The following is an 18,717-nucleotide window of genomic DNA, read 5'->3' as shown; positions in this document are numbered from 1 at the left end:
TCACGATAATAAAAGTCCTAAAAGGCATTAAAATCTGACTATCACCTCCACGCGTTAATCACTGGCGAAACGCCAACAATAGCAAATTTTTTCTCATGAACATTCCAGTAAGGAACATGGGCAAAGGTTATGCCCCTTTACACCAACGATAGCAGTAACTTTTTTTCATATACATATACACATTTTTTTCAAAATTATTCAACAGGGCTTCAAATTTTTCAAGGCCCTGGAGCCTCGGAATGGACTTCATGTCATTTTTTCCGCCATCTTTGTATTCTAACCAAAATTTCCTTTAATTTGATTACCATATTGCTTATACTCCGTACACTTTCACTTGATGAGGGAGAAGGTCCGTTTTGGGGCCTCCAGGCCCGATCCCCAAAAACTTCATATTCGTCTTCCTTGGGTCAATTTGGGGGGTGTGCAAATGTTTTCCCCGTAAACTGCACTTTTGCCAGGTATACTATGAGCACCACCCAGCTTGGAACTTTTAGCTTTGCTCTGTTTGATGAGAAGCTCAGCTGGAAGCTATAGGGCGCGTCCAAAGTTGCGGATAGTGGAATGCTCCATTAGGAGTATCTGCAATTACTCAGCGGCATGGAGTGCAGAGCGTTCCTATGTTGCTCAATATGACAAAGCAAATTATTGACGCCTTTAAACAATGGCTAATACATTCCTCGGGTGTTCGGTCAAACGGAGCGAAATGAACTTGTTAACCTATAGGAGGTTGATAAGGCTGGAAGCTACCGCCCAAAAGTTGGGGATAGTGGAATGCTCTATACGTAGTAGTTGCAATTACTCAGCGGTATGGAGTGCAGAGCTTTCCTATGTTGCTCAATGTGACAAAGCGAATTATTGGCGCCATTGTTTATTTAACAATGGCTAATACATTCCTTGGGTGGTCTCTCAAACGTACCGAAACAAACTTGCTAATCTATGGGAGTTTTCAAAGGAACGCTTTTTCCGTATTCAAATATGTGGCTACTATAACAACAGTCCTTGGTCACTCCAAGCTACTCAGCTGATGAGAACAATCGGTTAAGAAAACCAAAATTAAATAAATGAACACTTACCGAGATTTTTTCATAGAAAATCATGAAATTTTACAATATTCATTTGTTTCTCTTTCCAGATGAGCTCAATGATTTCTCTGCAATGGAATTTTTACAATTCTTTATCCACTTTCTTTGACTTTTATTCATTTTAATTTTCAATCAAAATCAATTTTCCATAACAAACCTACAATTACAACGTGTATAAATCCCTTTATTACTGTTATTTCATCACTTTACAACACTGTTCTTGTCAAATATAAAGTCAAACTTCAACTTTGACAGCTTGATGATACATAACCCTATAACCATCTCTATCTGACACGCTTCCTTTTTCTGGTCAGAATTATGAGCTCTCTCATTCTCCCCATACATATGTCAGATTGTCAGAGAATCATTAAATACAAGAGAGAGAGAGAGAGAGTGAGCATAAAAGAAAAATTCCAGCTGGAGAATACAAAGCAGCCGAGCTCTTGTTGCTTGCTGCTGTTGCTGTCATGGTGTGTGTGCGCCATCATTGTTTTTGGGGGTTCGTTCTTTTATCTCAAACAAGTTTTAGCAACATTGGCCGATGGAAAAAAATACACTCTCAGTGTTTTGTGAAATTTCAAAGCGTTCGTTTGTGTTGTTAGGGATTGTAAAGTACGTTGTTGTTGTTACAATAACAACAAACAAACCACCAAAAAAAACAAAACGTGTGACGGACGGTGGCGAGAAATAATTAATAAATAAAAAAAAATATATACACAACAAACGACAATCATTGTCATTATTTAATTGAATCTGTTTATTGTGAAGAGCAACACAAACGACACCTAGATAGCAAGCAATCCATCCGCCGGGAATAGTAAAAAAAAGGTGATCAAAATGATGAAGCCATTGATGATGATAATGATTTTCTTCTATGGCCATGCAAAGTGAATTGCAGTGATAATTGTGCGTCAAAATTTTGTAAGTTTTTCTTGGTTTTAATTTGAAAGAAAGAAAATCAATGAGTGGCAAATAATAAAAATAAAGAGTATAGTGAGTAGTGGTGTGGCAATTATTGTGCGTGTGAAGTGTTTTTTATTTTGATGCCAAAGGAAGGAGTTCCTTCTAGTTTTTTGGCTTGGCCACCAGTGTTTGCGTTTGGTGTATGCGTTTGCTTGTGGAGTTATTGAAACCAGCGACCACCAACTGTGGGCGACAGACAACAGCAACAGAAAAATCAAAAGAAAAGTGATTGAAAATATTAAAGAAATATACCACAATTAAAGTGAATTTATAAAATCAGAGCATAAATATAAATATCTGCCGGTCAGTCTGTTAAATTTTCCCATAAATGATTTGAAGGCAAAAAAGAAAAGAAGTTTTAATGTCTAATCGATTACAAGTGTTTTAGCCTAACCTTAGTGTTTCCCACAAAAGAGAAGTGTTCAATTCAAGAATTTACAATTATTATTCTTGAGGATTAATTACCCAGTCCTTACTAGCTTCTCCTCTAGATCATCTTTCATCAAATCTCAAAAAAACAAGGTAAGTTTCATTTGTTTATTGCTCAAAATAAAGGTTTTTTTGTAATTCTTCCATCATGTGGTGGCGGCAGCCGTTTATTGACTTTTTTGTCTAGTTTCGTTTAGTAGTTGTTGTTTTTGTTGTTACAGCTACCTTTTCTCGTTTTTATGTTTTTTCTACATCGCCCATCGTCAGCCAGCCAGCATCCATTATCAAAGAGCCATCAGACAAACATCGCGTTTGCGTCTATGGCTCTTATGTTTTTTTTTTTGTTTTTTTCTTTTAACAACTGTTTACCTTTTCTTGTTGTTGTAGTTTTGCTTAATTGTATTTAGTGGAACTATTTTTTTGTGTTTTTTTTTTTTTTGTTTATTAAGCAGTTTTTCTCCAACTGTCGCTAAGTGCTCTCTTTCTGTCTCTCTCAATTTACGAGGTTAATTGCTGCTCTCTTTCTCTAAACCAGTTCATCTAATGGAATGAAACTTATTTCTATTATACTTCAATGGATTTTGTAAAAAAGTTTTAAATATTCATCTAAAGATATAAATAAAGCTGCTGAATTCAATTATTATCATCATCTCTTTTAAAAATCTTCAAAATGTTTGTGGGATTTGTGGTTATGGTTATTTTTTTTTTAATCTCTTCCCTACCATTTATGCTCTCTTCTTTGTGAGAAGAGCTGAGAGTCTTATTTTGACTTAATTCATTGTTTACGTAGTTGCCACCTGTCAGAATGGGCGCTAATTACATGTTGTAAACAAATTTTAGGATTTGTAAAGCAAATTTTTTTTGATAAACGCGGAATTAAATAAAAAATAAAGAACTTCTGTGTGATACGCAGAGGGACAGTATAAGCAAATACATAATAATTTAAGCAAAATAAGTATGACATTTTAATTCCTTAAATAGGATGGAAAAGCATAACTTCATGGAGCGCACACACTATTGGACGTTATAGAGCTATGAAACAATTTTGTGAAATTGTAAAAGTAAATAAAGTTTTTGTGGAAAAGATAGTATAAGTACTCTTTTCCAAAAAAAGACTAATTTAGTACCTTCACAAAAGAAAGATTACCATTAGTACCCTTTCCCAATGAAAAGGGTAGTTCCCTTTCCAAATCATTGGGTAGTTTTGTACTTTTTCTTAAAGAAAGGTTAGCTTAAATACTCTTTCCCAAGGGAAAAATAGCTTTAGTAGTCTTTTCATAGGAAATGAAGTTCTATTTACTTATTCCGAAAAAGCAATTTTTAGTACTCTTTCCCAAAGTGAAGGAAGTTTTAGTAACTATTCCCGAAGGGAATGTAGTTTTATTATGCATTCCGCTTTAGTAGATTTAGTTTAAGTACCCTCAGTCAAAGGAAAGTTAGATTTGGTTAAAAAGGGCAATTTAAGTCATTTTTTTAAACAAGAGGTTTATTTTTGTAGCCGAAGGAAAGCGTAATTTTTCTTAAGATTTCTAAACAAAAATTGGTTTTAATTCCTAATGGGAAAGTGTAGTTTTAGAACATTTTTTCAAGGAAATGGTAGTTTAGTACGATTTTCCAATGAAAGCAGCTTTTTATAAAACTCTTTTAAAAATTTAATTTTATAACCCTTATCCAAAGGAAAGATTTTTTCGGTACCTTTTCCACAATAAAAAGAGAAGTTTTAATACAAAGAGTGTTCCTTTCTTTCTAGTTGGTATATACCAATTTCCAAAGAAAGGTTATTTTAGTAAATTTTTCAATTTAATTTGCGGGTTTAGTACCTTTATCCATAGAAAATGCTGGTTAAGTTACTTTTTCCAAAGGAAGTGTCGGATTTAAAACACTTTTCCAATGGAAACGTTAATGTTAGTATACATTTACAAAGGAAACGTTAGTTTTAGTATCCTTTTCGAAAGCAAAGGGTGGTTTTCGTACTCTTTCCCAAAGGAAAGATTAGTTTAAGTATCCCTTCTCAAAGGAGTTTTAGTAATTCTTTCCAAAGAAAAGTGTAGTTTTAGTACCTTTTCCAAAAGAATGGTTAATTCTAGTACACCTCTCAACGACAATGGCTATTTTAGTGCCCCTTCCCAAAGGAAAGCTTTGTTTATAGAACCCCTCCCTATAGAAGAGGGAAGATTTAGTACCCTTTCCCAAGGGAAAGGGTTGTTATGGTACTCTTACTCAAAGGAGTAGTTAGTTTTAGTACTCTTTCCCAAAGTATACTTTTCCAATGGAAACTGTAATTTTAGTATACATTTACAGAGGAATGTGGTTGTTTTAGTTCCCTTTTCGAAAGCAAAGGGTGGTTTTCGTACCCTTTCCCGAAGGAAAGTTTAATTAAATTATCCTTTTTCAAAACAAACGGTGGTTTTAATACCCCCACCTAAAGGAAAGGATAGTTTTGGCTCCCTTTCCCAATGAAAAGGGTAGTTTTATTATAATTTCCCATAGTAAATTTTAGTTTTAGTACACTCTCCCAAAGGAAATTGTAATTTCAGTACACTTTCTCAAAGGAAAGGGCAATTTACATTCCATTTCCCAAAGGGAAGAGTAGTTTAAGGAAGGAAAGCGTATTTTTATTATCCTTTCCCAAAGGAAAGGGTATTTGTAGTAGCCTTTCCCTGAGGAAAGGTAAGATTTTGTACCCCTTTCTAAAGGAAAGTGTAGTTTTAGAACTCTTTCCCAAATGAGAGTATGTTTTAGTATCCATTTCCAAACGAAAGTGTAGTTTTAGTACCCTTTCCCAAAGAAAATCGTAGTTTTAGTACCCCTTCTCAAAGGAAAGGGTGGTTTTTGTGCCCCTTCCCAAAGGAAGGGGAAGCTATAGTAAAGGGAAGATTAGTTATGGTACCCATTCCCGAGGGAAATGGTATTCTTAGCACACTTTTCCAAAGGAAAGCCTAGGAAAGGGTAGTATTGATATCCTTTCCCAAAGGAAATGGTTGCTTTGGCTCTCTTCCCCAATGGAATTTGTTCAGTTTTCACCTTTTCCTCCACGGAAATGGTTGCTTTCCCAAAGAAATTGTTGTTTAGCACACTTTCCCAAAAAGTTAGTACAATATCTCAAAATCCAAGGGTAGTTTTACACAACATTTACAAAAAGAATTTTTGGATTTAGTACCATTTTCCAATGAAAAGCGTGTTTTTTTCCAAAGGAAAGAGAGGCTTTGGCACCAATTCCCAAAAAAATGATGGTTTTCGTACAGAGGTGTATAAAATGGATTTTTTTCAATTCTCTCCATGGCTGAAAATTAAATAATTTGACAGAACCCAGGAAAAACTCAGGATTCACTAATAGAAGGTTAGGTCACATGCAAAACACAAAGTGGATAGGCCCCATAAACATCATTAAGGATGTCAAATCTGACGATTGAAAATGTCATCATATAGGAGAAAACGTAAACAAAGAATGAATGTAAAAAGAGAACAAGTTGACATCCTCAATGCCAAGTACTGCCAAATATTAAAAAAAAAGTATATCGGCTGATCGCTTGGCTTAACCTTATTCAGTGAATCCTGGGAAAAACTAAACATAGTATTAAACAATTTAAATAACTATTTAGATTTTAGTTTTGTGAACACCTGTTTTAGTAACATTTTCTGAAGGAAAGGGTGTTTTTAGTACCATTTCCCAAAGGAAATGGCCTTTTTAGAGCAATGTCCTAAAGAAAAACGTGTTTTTAGCGCACTTTCTCAAAGGAAAGGGTGCCTTTAGTACAATCTCCCAAAGGAAAATGTGGTTTAAGTACCTAAGGAAAGGGTGTTTTTAGTACCATTTTCCAAAGCAAAAGGTCGTTTTAGTACAACTTGCCGAGCAAAGGTAGTTTTTAGTACCATTTCCAAAAAGAAAGGTTGTTTTTCGTAGCGTTTTTTAGTACCATTTCCAAAAGGGATGGGTGGTTTTAGTATCACTTCCCAAAGGGAAGGTTGGTTTTAGTTTTTTTGCCAAAGGTTAGTATCATTTCCCAAAGGAAATAGTGGTTTAAGCACTATTTCTCAAATGTTGGGGTGTTTTTAGAGTTTTTTTTGCAAATGAACGTTAGTTTCATAAAGGAAGGAAATATAAGGTGTTATATTAGCCTTTTCCAAAGGAAATGGTGCTATATTCACCTTCCCTAAGGAAATTCTTTTTGCCCTTTCCCAAAGAAAATACCTATTGTCCTTTTCCTAATTAAATTCTTATTGCCCTTTCTCAAAGCGAAGTTTAGATGGATTATTTTCCCCAAGAAAGTGATTGTTTTTGTAATCGTTCCAAAAAACGGAGAGTTTAAGAAACCGTTCCCAAATGAATGGTAATTATATAACTCTTCTTCAAATGGAAAGGTAATGTCTGTACATTTTCCCAAAGGAAAAAGAAGTTTTTGTACATTTTCGCAAAGGAAAGGGATTAGTACTTTTTCCCTATGGAAAAGCAAGGTTTCAGTACCCTTTTCCATTTTAACGTTTAGATTCGGTACATTTTCGTAACACAAGTTTAGTTTAATCTTGTCTAAAAAAAAAGAATAGTTTTGTTATCTTGCAAATAGCACTGCAGAAGAAAGTTGTTTTAAAACCCCCTTTTCTATTGACTTCGACTTTAAGATCCATTGAAATGCGACTTAAACTTGAATTTAAGCAATATATGTTGATTTCAATATCCATCTCGAGGTATTGAATTCTCTCCGGGGCATAGCTGCGGAAAAGCAAAATCATGGTCTCACGTTTAACATGGTGCAAGCTCTGATCAGTGTTTTGGAAGATCGTATTCATTCCTTAGCCGTGACAACTGAACTCACTGTAAAAGAGTTAAAGGCCACAGACTTTCAGTTCGAAGACCCTCGAGATATTGTTCCAGACGTTTTACAAAAAATTATACCTACCCCAAGGGTCGTTTGATTGACAGTGCATTTCAAGAATGTTATTACCTACGCAGATCTGTTCTCGTTATGGCGGGTAGCAGATTTCTTTCTGTTATTTCAAACATTGTTCAGAGATTGGACTGAAAAGCAAAATCGAAGAGGATGTTAAGACGGGATTTAATATGCTCTACTCCTATTTTTTTTTTTTTTGGAGGGAAGATTTCAGATATATGGCAAGGGGGCACGCTGTATTTTTACTGCTTTGATTTGGTTGATATATATGGAAGTTTATAGGAAAAAATCGAAGAAAAGCGCGGCAAGCGAAAAATTTCCCAACGCGCGATGTTTTTAAAAAATGTGTCATTTTTGTCTTCATACTCCTATGGAAGTCTATCGTAAACTACTTCTTTATTCTACCTTTCATTTAATACCCATATTGCCTAAGGCTAAGGTTTTCAAAATTCTCAAGTCCCCGTAGGTCCTTCCCGAGTCCAATTTTTAGACATATTTTGGCAAATTTTTCTACTCACTAATACCTTTCATTTGATACCCATATTTCCTTGGTTGGGCCACCTAGGGTCGGTTTTTGGCCCCTAGGGACCAGGGGCCTTTGCCTCAAAACAGGACTTCAAATTCGTGTTCACGGGGCCAACCCACATCTACATACCAAATTTCAGCGCAATTGGCGGTGCGCCCTGTAAGGCCTTCTCCTCTCTATACTACATCTTTGCTTATTTTCTTTGGTTTGTTAATTTTTCGGATATTTTGCCAGCTTAAGCCTTCACATTTAAAAAACACATGTTTTTCGTGAATACTTTTTTTAAATACACCGGATTGAACCAATGGAGTCCGTCCATCGGCAAGGGGTGCCGCCTTAGTGCTATAACAACTACAAAAATCTCAATGATAACAAAATACGTTTGTTAAAATTGTTTCATTAGTAATGAGGGAATATCCTACTGAATGAAATCAGCAAGTTTTTTTTTTGCTTCAAAATCTATTATCTAAGAAAAGTCATAGCTAAAAAAATTTCGTGAAAATCGAACGCAATACCAACCATTGTTTTTTTCTTGGTTATGTGAGAAATTGATTTTGTATGGCAACACTGTCTCCATACCTCTCCATAAAAATGCCAAAACTGATTAATGTTGAAGAATAAAAAAAAATATGAGTTAGCAAGATCTAGCATTTTGCCCTCATAAATTGTTAATTGTTGTTGTTGTTATGCATGTAAAACAATAATGCAGCCCCATATTGAAGAAACAATAGCGCCAGCGAACGCATAAACAAACTAAAAAAAAAACAAAGAGCAAGAGCAACGCAAAGAAAACATGAGTAGACATTTCTTGTATTTATTTTCTGTCTACATTTTATGTATGGACGAGACATTAGCTATGGCACACATATACGCGCCACCAAAATGAGAGAGAAAGAGAGCTGTATTTTATATTATTCTCTCTACTCTCAGAGCTCGCCTTATTAAAATCAATACAAAGAGCAGCAAAGTCGGTAACTGTCAAATATACATTTTGTCTCATTTAAAAATGTATACAAAATTTTGACAACTCCCTTTGCCAACCATAAGAGAGAAAGAGATGACTATGGAGTTTTTGTGTCTCGGGATAGTAGAAAGCTAAATGAAATGAAGAAATCGACGGAAGTGTGTGTCATGGTGTTGGTGATAGTACCGAGCTGATGCATTTCATTCTAATTGAAAAAATTTTTCAGTTCGAAGAAGACAACACAACACACACTAAACGTTGAAAAGTGAATCGAAGAAGAACCAAAAATTGTGGATTGAAAAACGATAGATAATCACATCACAAAACAAAGAGTGAAATTAGAAATTTTGTGTTCAATAAAAGAAACAAGTAGCACAAAGTGAGAAATCGTAAAGAAAAAGTGAAACTATGACTGCTGAAGTGGAAATCTATACCAAAAAAGAACCCCATTTGAGGTCCCTCAAACAGTCGGGACATGTGGGCTTCGACAGCCTGCCAGACCAATTGGTAAATAAATCCGTGCAAAATGGTTTTGTCTTCAATGTGATGTGCATTGGCGAGACTGGTCTGGGAAAGTCCACCATGATGGACACTTTATTCAATACCAGCTTTGAGTCAACGCCCAGTTCGCATACTCTGCCCAATGTGAAATTGAAGGCCCACACCTATGAGTTGCAGGAGAGCAATGTACGCCTTAAGCTAACCATATGCGATACAGTGGGCTATGGCGATCAAATCAACAAGGATGACTCATTCAAGGCAGTGGTGGACTATATCGATGCCCAATTCGAGGCTTATCTACAGGAAGAATTGAAAATAAAACGCTCTCTGGTGGGCTGTCATGATTCTCGCATACATGTGTGTCTCTACTTTATATGTCCCACTGGGCATGGCTTGAAGAGCTTGGATTTGGTGTGCATGAAAAAGTTGGACAGCAAAGTGAATATTATACCCATCATAGCCAAAGCCGATACCATATCCAAGGCTGAATTACAGCGTTTCAAATCGAAAATCATGCAGGAATTGTCCAACAATGGAGTACATATCTATCAATTCCCCACAGACGATGAGACAGTGGCCGATACCAATCAGGCCATGAATGACCATGTGCCCTTTGCGGTGGTGGGCTCCACCGAATTCATAAAAGTGGGCAATAAATTGATAAGGGCCCGCCAATATCCTTGGGGCACAGTGCAAGTGGAAAATGAGGCCCACTGTGACTTTGTGAAACTGCGTGAAATGCTGATACGCACCAATATGGAGGATATGCGTGAGAAGACCCATACACGCCACTATGAATTGTACCGGCAGAAGCGTTTGGAGGAAATGGGTTTCTCCGATGTGGACTCGGACAATAAGCCCATATCATTCCAACAGACTTTTGAAGCCAAACGCTCTAATCATTTGGCCGAACTTCAAGCCAAAGAGGAAGAGGTGCGTCAAATGTTTGTGCAGCGTGTCAAGGAAAAGGAGGCTGAACTCAAAGAATCCGAAAAGGAGTTGCATGCCAAATTTGAGAAATTAAAGAGGGATCATGCAGAGGAGAAACGAAAACTGGAGGAATCACGCAAGAAATTGGAAGAGGACTTTTTGGAGTTCAACAGACGCAAGACACAATTGGCCACATCACACCACACCCTGACATTGGGCAAAAGCAAAAAGAAGTAGAGTGTGGAAGGGGTTTTCATTTCATGTATTTTCTAAGGGAGCAGGCAACAGACAAAGAGAAATTTCAACTTAAAACAAACTGCTGCAATTATCGTCATATTTTTGTTGTTGTGTTTATAAATGCCAGACGCATAAATGAAAGCAAACCGAAAACCAACAAAACGATGCCAACCACCCACGTACCACCATTAGACCCCCCATTACACTCTCTTTGCTGTTTCTTATAAGTCTTACTTAGAGTTAACCGATATGGTATAAAATTTTGCTAAACTAACTTTTTTTCTTTGTCAAAAAGTGTGGCGACTAGACTGCCTGCACAATGGCTCCCTCTTTTTGTTGTTCTATGAAACCAACACTAAACACTCATTTACGCTTTAAGTTTAACGAAAGTGACGCGTTTTTTGCATTTAAGTATTATCACACACACACACACTCACAACGATCCAAAAAGAACGCCAATACCTATCATTAAAGACCCACATACAAAAAATGCTACATATAGAGCTCAAATATTATTGTAGAAAAATATTTAAAAAAAACCGATAATTAACATGAAAAGAAATTAAAAAAACTGAAAATCATTTAATTTTTGTTATCTTTGCAGACAAAAAAATCGAAATTCAAGTCATTATTAAAAAAATGTTCTCTCTTTGAACACCCTAGAGTTCCATTAAAGGTTCCGCAGAAGACCTTTGGAGATATTGCAAAACCCTTGGGTAACAAAGAAACACCCCTGGGGGATTTTATATCGTTGAAGCAAATGAATTGAGGGAAAAAATACGAACTGCCACTTTAATGTCTCTTAAATTTTTTTTTATACCCTTCACCATGGGATGGGGGTATAGTAATTTCGTCATTCTGTTTGTAACACCTCGAAATATGCGTCTCAGACCTCATAAAGTATGTATATTCTTGATCGTCATGACATTTTAAGTCGATCTAGCCATGTCCATCAGTCTGTCCGTACGTCTAAATTTTAAAATTGTCCGTCCCTCCGTCTGTCTGTCGAAAGCACGCTAAATTTCGAAGGAGTAAAGCTAGCCGCTTGAAATTTTGCACAAATACTTTTTATTAGTGTAGGTCGGTTGGGATTGTAAATGGGTCAAATCGGTCCATGTTTTGATATAGCTGCCATATAAACCGATCTTGGGTCTTGACTTCTTGAGCCTCTAGAGGGCGCAATTCTCGTCCGATTTGACTGAAATTTTGCACGTAGTGTTTTCGTATCACTTGCAACAACTGTGTTATGTATGATTCGAATTGGTCCATGTTTTGATATAGCTTCCATATAAACCGATATTGGATCTTGACTTCTTGAGCCTCTAGAGGGCGCAATTCTCATCCGATTTGACTGAAATTTTACATGTGGTGTTTTGGTATCACTTCCATCATTTGTGTTAAGTATGATTCAAACCGGTCTATGTTTTGATGTAACTGCCATATAAACCGATTTTGGGTTTTGACTTCTTGAGCCTCTAAAGGGCGCAATTCTCATCCGATTTGGCTGAAATTATGCATGAGGTGTTTTGTTATGACTTCCAATAACTATGCTAAATATGGTGCAAATCGTTTTCATGAACTGATATAGCTGCCATATAAACCATTCTGGGATCTTGACTTGTTTAGCCTCTAGAGGGCGCAATTCTCATGCGATTTGGCAGAAATTTTTTACAACGGCTTCTCTCATGACCTTCAATATACGTGTCTAATATGGTTTCAATCGATTAATATCTAGATACAGCTCCCATATCAACTTATTTCCCGATTTTGCATCTTGAGCCCCTACAAGGCTCAATTCTTATCCGAATAAACTGAAATATTACACAATGACTTCCACAATGTTCGCCATTCACAATGACTTCCACAATGTTCGGCATTCACAATGACTTCTACAATGTTCGGCATTCACAATGACTTCTACGATGTTCGGTATTCATTTATGGTCCGAAACGAACTATAAAATTTTTCTTGGTTTTTTAACGATTTTTAATTGACGCATTTAGATGACCTCCCTTAAAAAATAGACTCTTTTTGGGGGGACAATGAATCCTTATTTCAGAGAAACTTTGAAAGAAAACTTATTTCAGAGAAACTTTCAAAGAAAACTTATTTCAGACAAACAAACGAATAAACTTCCATAATGGGAAATTATTTAAAACAAAAAATTTTTTTTTTGAGACTCCTTGCAGTACATTTTATTTGATTTTTCCTAAATTTTAAAAATTTTAATAGGTTTAAAATTTAAAAAAAAAAAATGTTTTTTAGAAACTTGAATCTGTAAGAAGAGAAAGAATAGAGAAAATGTTCTATTGGATGTAGGAATATTGAAAAAATTTGTTTTTGAAATTTCTTTAAAATTCCTTTTTTTTGGATTTCATTTCTGAAGAATCGGGTAGTATGGATGAAAATTTAAAAAAAATGTTTTTTATAGAAAACTATTTCTGTAAGAAAAGAAAAAGTGGAGTAAATTTTCTATTTTTTCCAAATTTATTTCAATCAGTCAAACGAATAAATTTCCATAATGGGAAATTATTTAAAAAAAAAATTAATTTTTTTCTAAATTTTAAAAATTTTGATTGATTATAAAATTGGAAACAAAAAAATATAGAAACTTTATTCTATAAGGAGAGAAAGAATGGAGAAAATTTTCTATTGGATGTAGGCATTTTGAAAACATTTTTTTTTTTTTTAAATTTCTTTAAAATTCTTTTTGTTTTTGGATTTTATTTCTGAAGAATAGGGAAGTATGGATGAAAATTTAAACAAAAATATTTTTTTTATAAAAACCTATTTCTGTAAGAAGAGAAAGAATGGAGAAAATTTTCTTTGGATGTAAGTATTTTGAATTTTTTTTTTGAAATCACTTTAAAATTCCGTTTTTTTTTAATTTTATTTCTGAAGAATAGGGAAGTATGGTTGAAAATTTAAAAAAATGTTTTTTATAGAAACCTATTTCCGTAAAAAGAGAAAGAATTCAGAAAATTTTCTAATGGATGTACGTATTTTAAAAAAAAAAAAAAAATGGGAAATTTCTTTAACATTTCTTTTTTTAGATTTTTTTTCTGGAAAATAGGGAAGTATGGATGAAAATAAAAAAAAATACAGAAACATTTTTCGGTAAGAAAAGAACGAATAGAGAAAGTTTTCTGTTGGATATAGGTAATTGAAAAAATTTTTTTTTTTTGAATTTCTTTCAAATTCCCTTTTTTGGGAATTGATTTCAGAAGAATAGGGAGGTATGAAAAAAAAATTAAAAAAGATAATGTTTTTTATAGAAACCTGTTTCTGTAAGAAGAGAATAAATGGAGAAAATTTTCTATTGGATGTAGGTATTTTGAAAAAAAATTTTGTGAAATTTCTTTAAAATTTCTTTTTTTTTTTGTATTTTATTTCTGAAGAATAGGGACGTATGGATGAAAATTTTAAAAAATGTTTTTTATAGAAACCTTTTCGCGTAAGAAGAGAAAGAATTGAGAAAATTTTCTATTGGTTGCAGGTATTTTGAAAAAAAAAAAATATTTTTTGAAATATCAAACAAAAAAAATTTTTTTTTTGAATTTTTTTTTTTGGATTTTATTTCTGAAGAATAGGGAAGTATGGATGAAAATTTAAACAAAAATATTTTTTTTATAAAAACCTATTTCTGTAAGAAGAGAAAGAACGGAGAAAATTTTCCATTGGAGTTAGGTATTTTGAAAAAAAAATTTTTTTTTTCAATTTTCTTTTTTTTTTTTTTGGATTTTATTTCTGAAGAATAGGGAAGTATGGATGAAAATTTAAACAAAAATATTTTTTTTTATATAAACCTATTTCTGTAAGAAGAAAAAAAACGGAGAAAATTTTCTATTGGAGTTAGGTATTTTGAAAAAAAAATTTTTTTTTTCAATTTTCTCTTTTTTTTTTTGGATTTTATTTCTGAAGAATAGAGAAGAATGGATGAAAATTAAAAAAAAAAATTATAGAAACCTTTTTTCTGCAAGAAGAGAACAAATGGAGAACATTTTCTAATGGATGTAGGAATTTTAAAAAAAAAATTTTTTTATTTTTTTTTAAATTACTTTTTTTTGGGATTCGATTTCTGAAGAATAGGGACGTATGGATGACAATTTAAAAAAATAATGTTTTTTATAGAAACCTATTCCTTCAAGAAGAGAGACATTTTTTTTGTTTTGAAATTTCTTAAAATTTTGTTTTTTTTTTGATTTTTTTTTCTGAAAAATTAAAAAAAAGGTTTCTGTTATATTTTTTTGTGACATATTTTCGAACAATAGTTTCAAAAAACAAAAATAATATCTGATTTTTAATATTTTCCACAGAAATTATAAAAAAGTCGAAAAATTATAAAATAATTTCCTGTAATAATTTAATTAATTAATATTTTTTATTGTTATTGACTTGAAAAATAATAACAAAAACATTAATATTCTGCAAAATTCAATAAAATTAAAAAAAAAAATCCCAAACCTTCGAATAAAAACTTAATTTTTTGTTAATAAAAATTTAAGATATTTTTCCCCCAAAATTTCATATTTTTTATATAAAAAGACATGATACACAGCAAGAAGAAAAACACAAGCCCAGTATTTAATATTTTATTATAGAATTATAGAAAAAATTGCAAAAAAAACCCCCTAGTTTAGGGTTTTTGTATCCCCACACCTATACCATTTTCCATTTTTAAACGAATCAATGTTTACCACCATTACCCTTTTAAGCATAACTTCATTGAAAACTATTTTTTTAAATTACATGCTTTGAAATTTTAAAAATACAAAATGTTGCAAAACAAATTTTCCACATTATCAATGACTAACATTTTTTATGAAACTTAACTATTTTAAAAAATTCAAAAAAAAAAAATTTAAGAAACGATTGATACAAATTCGATTTTGTTATAACTAACCTTCTATGTTCTGTTCAAAAATATTTTGCCTAAGTTTATTTTCGAATAAAAAATAAAGAAATAAAAAAAATATATAAAAAATTGCAGACTTATTATTTGGAAGGGGTAAATAATCGTATAAAATTTTTCCCATAAACATACCACTAAAGATTAGGGCTAAAATTCCCACAGGATGTAGTGCTTATTGGCATTTGTCTTAAATCTTTGGATATCAAAGTGTGTGGGAAAACATTAGCCAGAGGTCTAACAAACACCATGTAAGTACCGATAGAACAGCGCCAAACAACCCACATTGCGTCAATGATTAAGGGAGGCAATAGAGTTGGATACCCCACTGTCCCTAATCAACGCCATCGCCACCGTATACAGAGGGGGTACACGGTCCAGTAGCTCCAGGAATGATTTTTAAGCTCCAGCCCATACATGTGAGTTGTACTCCATTTTCGGCCTCAAGAAAGTGGTGTAGATGTTAAGAAGATCAGACGGATTGAAGTAATTCTTACACCGTTTGAGGAAGCCTAAACACTTGAATGCTTCTTTTAGACACTTCAAATACATGTTTAGCCCAACGGATAACACTTTGTATTTTCATGCCCCAAATATCAAGAGCTTCTGATTGCTCAACACCCATACCGTTGATAGACAAAGATGATTGTAATGGGTCAGCGAATCGTTTGTGTGACAACAATCAGCACTGAGGCTTCCGTGCATTAAAATCTACTCGATTTATTCGACCCCACTCGAAAATGTTCAGCAAATCCTGGCAGAGTGTATCGTCCATAACCCGCCTCTTGTCCTCAATCTCTCGAAGAAGACTCGGCCTATGGTCGAATGAGTACGAATGGCGGAGATTACTGTCATCCGCAAATTAGTACATCGGATTCGATGTCTGACTCGATCTGTTGATCGTTGATGAAAATTAGAAAAAGAGAAGGAGAAAAAACAGAGCCCTGGGGTACACCTGCGGTCAATTTATGCTCATTGAATGGAGAACCCATCAATAACGACTCAAATAGTGCGATCTCTGAGAAAGCTCGAAATAAATCGAACCAAGCCATTACCCGATTTTGACCATATTCAACAATAGAGTGTAGAGGGGTACCAAAGCTCACTGTATTAAATTTAATCGAAATGTGATGAAAAATGCTTCTCGGACCCATATATGGTTCGATTTGGATGATATTCAACAGAAAAATGTGTAGAAAAAGCTCACTGCTACAAATTTAATCGAAATCGGATGAATAATGCTGCTCCTCTTGTAAGCCCAATACTCTGTATGACAGCTATATCCAAATATGGTCCGATCTGGACCACATTTGGCAAGAATGGGAAGAAATCTACTAGAGCTCACTGTGAATGGACATTTTATGACCTTAATACCCTATATCGGGAGATCTGGCGGTCGGTCTATAGGGTAGCTATATCCAGATATGGCCCAATCCGGACCACACTTCACAGAAATGGGTTAGACCCCTACCCAAAAATGTACCAAATTTCACCGGAATGGGATAAAAAATTACCATTTTATTGGCTCAAGACTAAGTTTGAAGATTGGTCTATAAAGCGGCTATATATAACTAAATTCCAATTTTATGAGATCAGAAGGTCAGGTTTATATACAAAGAATACGAAAACATCAAAAATTTTTTGAACATTGTTTTTATACACAAGATATCGGAAAAATTATTAGCACCCAGCTTTTAGGAATATATGGGTTAATACACGGGTACTTACCCAATTTTCCGGGTTAATAACTTCTACCCATCGCCCATCTCTAGTGATGTCCGATTAAAGTTCCAGCTCAATGATAAGGGACCTCATGCGATCCCATGGCAGCCGGTTGTACGTACCGGATTGACACGATGGAGTGCTTTATCGGCAAGGCTGACGCCCCATTGTACGTGTTCGTCCTTTTTCCTTCAGGGCAGAGGCATATTGCGGAGTGCCTTCTTCGCAAACTCCTGGCCCGTTCTGTATTTTAAACAACCCCAAAGCGAGATTTTGTTCGGTTTATCAGAATCTCCTCCATCATCGGTCGGTGTAGGTGAGGTTTAACCGCTGCTTGGAGTCGGTGAATATCCGATCTTGCTTTGGCCTTGCGTCATTAACGGAATATAGTCACACTGAACACGTTGCAAGGTGTTGTGCGATTATTGACCGCAGTGGGATCAAGCCTCATTGTTGCCATCGGCGTCATCGTCGCCCTCGGCGTTATCGTCGCCCTCGGCGTTATCGTCGCCCTCGGCGTTATCGTCGCCCTCGGCGTCATTATCGCCCTCGGTGTCATTATCGCCCTCGGCGTTATCTTCGCCCTCGGCGTCATTATCGCCCTCGACGTCATCGTCGCCCTCGGCTTAGTTGCGAGTTACCCGGCACGTCTACAGGTTGCGGATAGTAGAATGCTCCATACGGAGTAGCCGCAACGGCAGTATAGAACAATCAGCGGTATCGGGTGGAGAGTCTCAGTGAGAGGCCGGGCGGCACCGGCTTTTGCACAATTGGCGCCTTTAAATCACCAATGGCCACCCTGTTTCCGCGGCGATCGGGCCTTTGGACCTGCTCACCTGCAGGAGCTTGACAAAGATCGCCACCTCCGCATGAAAATGTGGCTACAACAACAACAATAACAAAAAGCTCAGCTGAGAGCTACCGAACGCACCCACAGGTTGCGGATAGTGATATGCATCTTATACGGAGTAGCTGCAACTGCAGCCGCGAACAATCTGTGGTATCGAGTGGAGAGTCTCAGTGAGAGGCTGGGCGGCAACGGCTCTTGATTAAATACTGAGTGCCTATGATGCTCGATATGACGAGGCGAGTTCTTTTTTGGTGCCTTTAAATAGCCTATGGCCATCACGTTCTTCTAGCGATCGGTCCTATGGACCGGAACGACCTTACCCTTTAAGAATTTGACGAGAATCGCTACCTCCACATGCAATGTGTCTACAACAACAACAAATACACCATTCCGTTCAGTATGGACCCATCTCGCCTGCGTCTTCCGGGAGAGTTTCAGTGAGCGGCCTGGTGGCACCGGCTCTATATGACAAGGCGAGTTATTGTTACATTTAAATAACCAATGGCCATAACGTTGCCTTGGCAATCAGTCCTTTGGACCAGAACGAGCTTGCTCACCTTTGGAGTCTGACTAGGATGGTTACCTGCACATATGAATGTGGCTACGTAACAACAACAACGGCAGAAGGCATACTGGTAAGGTTTCAGGCAACATCCCGACGACGCTATTCGACGATTCTTCGCTCAACGACATCAGCTGCTCGCTTCATCCCAGT

At 35.4% G+C, this 18,717-nt stretch overlaps 3 protein-coding genes across 5 annotated transcripts in view; 2 read left to right on the top strand and 1 right to left on the bottom strand.

Moving 5' to 3' along the window:
- LOC106087697 (juvenile hormone acid O-methyltransferase-like) overlaps positions 1–1,186 on the bottom strand; it is a 228,752-nt gene extending 227,566 nt beyond the window's left edge. The window contains exon 1 of the mRNA XM_059365693.1: positions 1,074–1,186. The gene's annotated coding sequence lies outside the window, so the exon portion shown is untranslated. The remainder of the gene's footprint in view (positions 1–1,073) is intronic.
- A 460-nt stretch (positions 1,187–1,646) lies between these two features.
- Positions 1,647–18,717, top strand: part of LOC106089926 (disintegrin and metalloproteinase domain-containing protein 10) — a 535,999-nt gene continuing 518,928 nt past the window's right edge. For all 3 annotated transcript variants that reach the window (XM_059364439.1, XM_059364440.1, XM_059364438.1), the window contains exon 1: positions 1,647–2,567. The gene's annotated coding sequence lies outside the window, so the exon portion shown is untranslated. The remainder of the gene's footprint in view (positions 2,568–18,717) is intronic.
- On the top strand, positions 9,033–11,102 carry LOC106087712 (septin-2). The gene has a single exon (XM_013252852.2). It carries the CDS (start codon positions 9,262–9,264, stop codon positions 10,519–10,521), a length of 1,260 nt encoding a protein of 419 aa, XP_013108306.1. The 5' UTR covers positions 9,033–9,261; the 3' UTR covers positions 10,522–11,102.

The sequence above is a fragment of the Stomoxys calcitrans genome, chromosome 3, assembly GCF_963082655.1.
Source record: "Stomoxys calcitrans chromosome 3, idStoCalc2.1, whole genome shotgun sequence".
Classification (NCBI taxonomy): domain Eukaryota; kingdom Metazoa; phylum Arthropoda; class Insecta; order Diptera; family Muscidae; genus Stomoxys; species Stomoxys calcitrans.
Note: the sequence above shows the minus strand (reverse complement) of the source record. Positions and strands in the feature narration are given on the sequence as shown.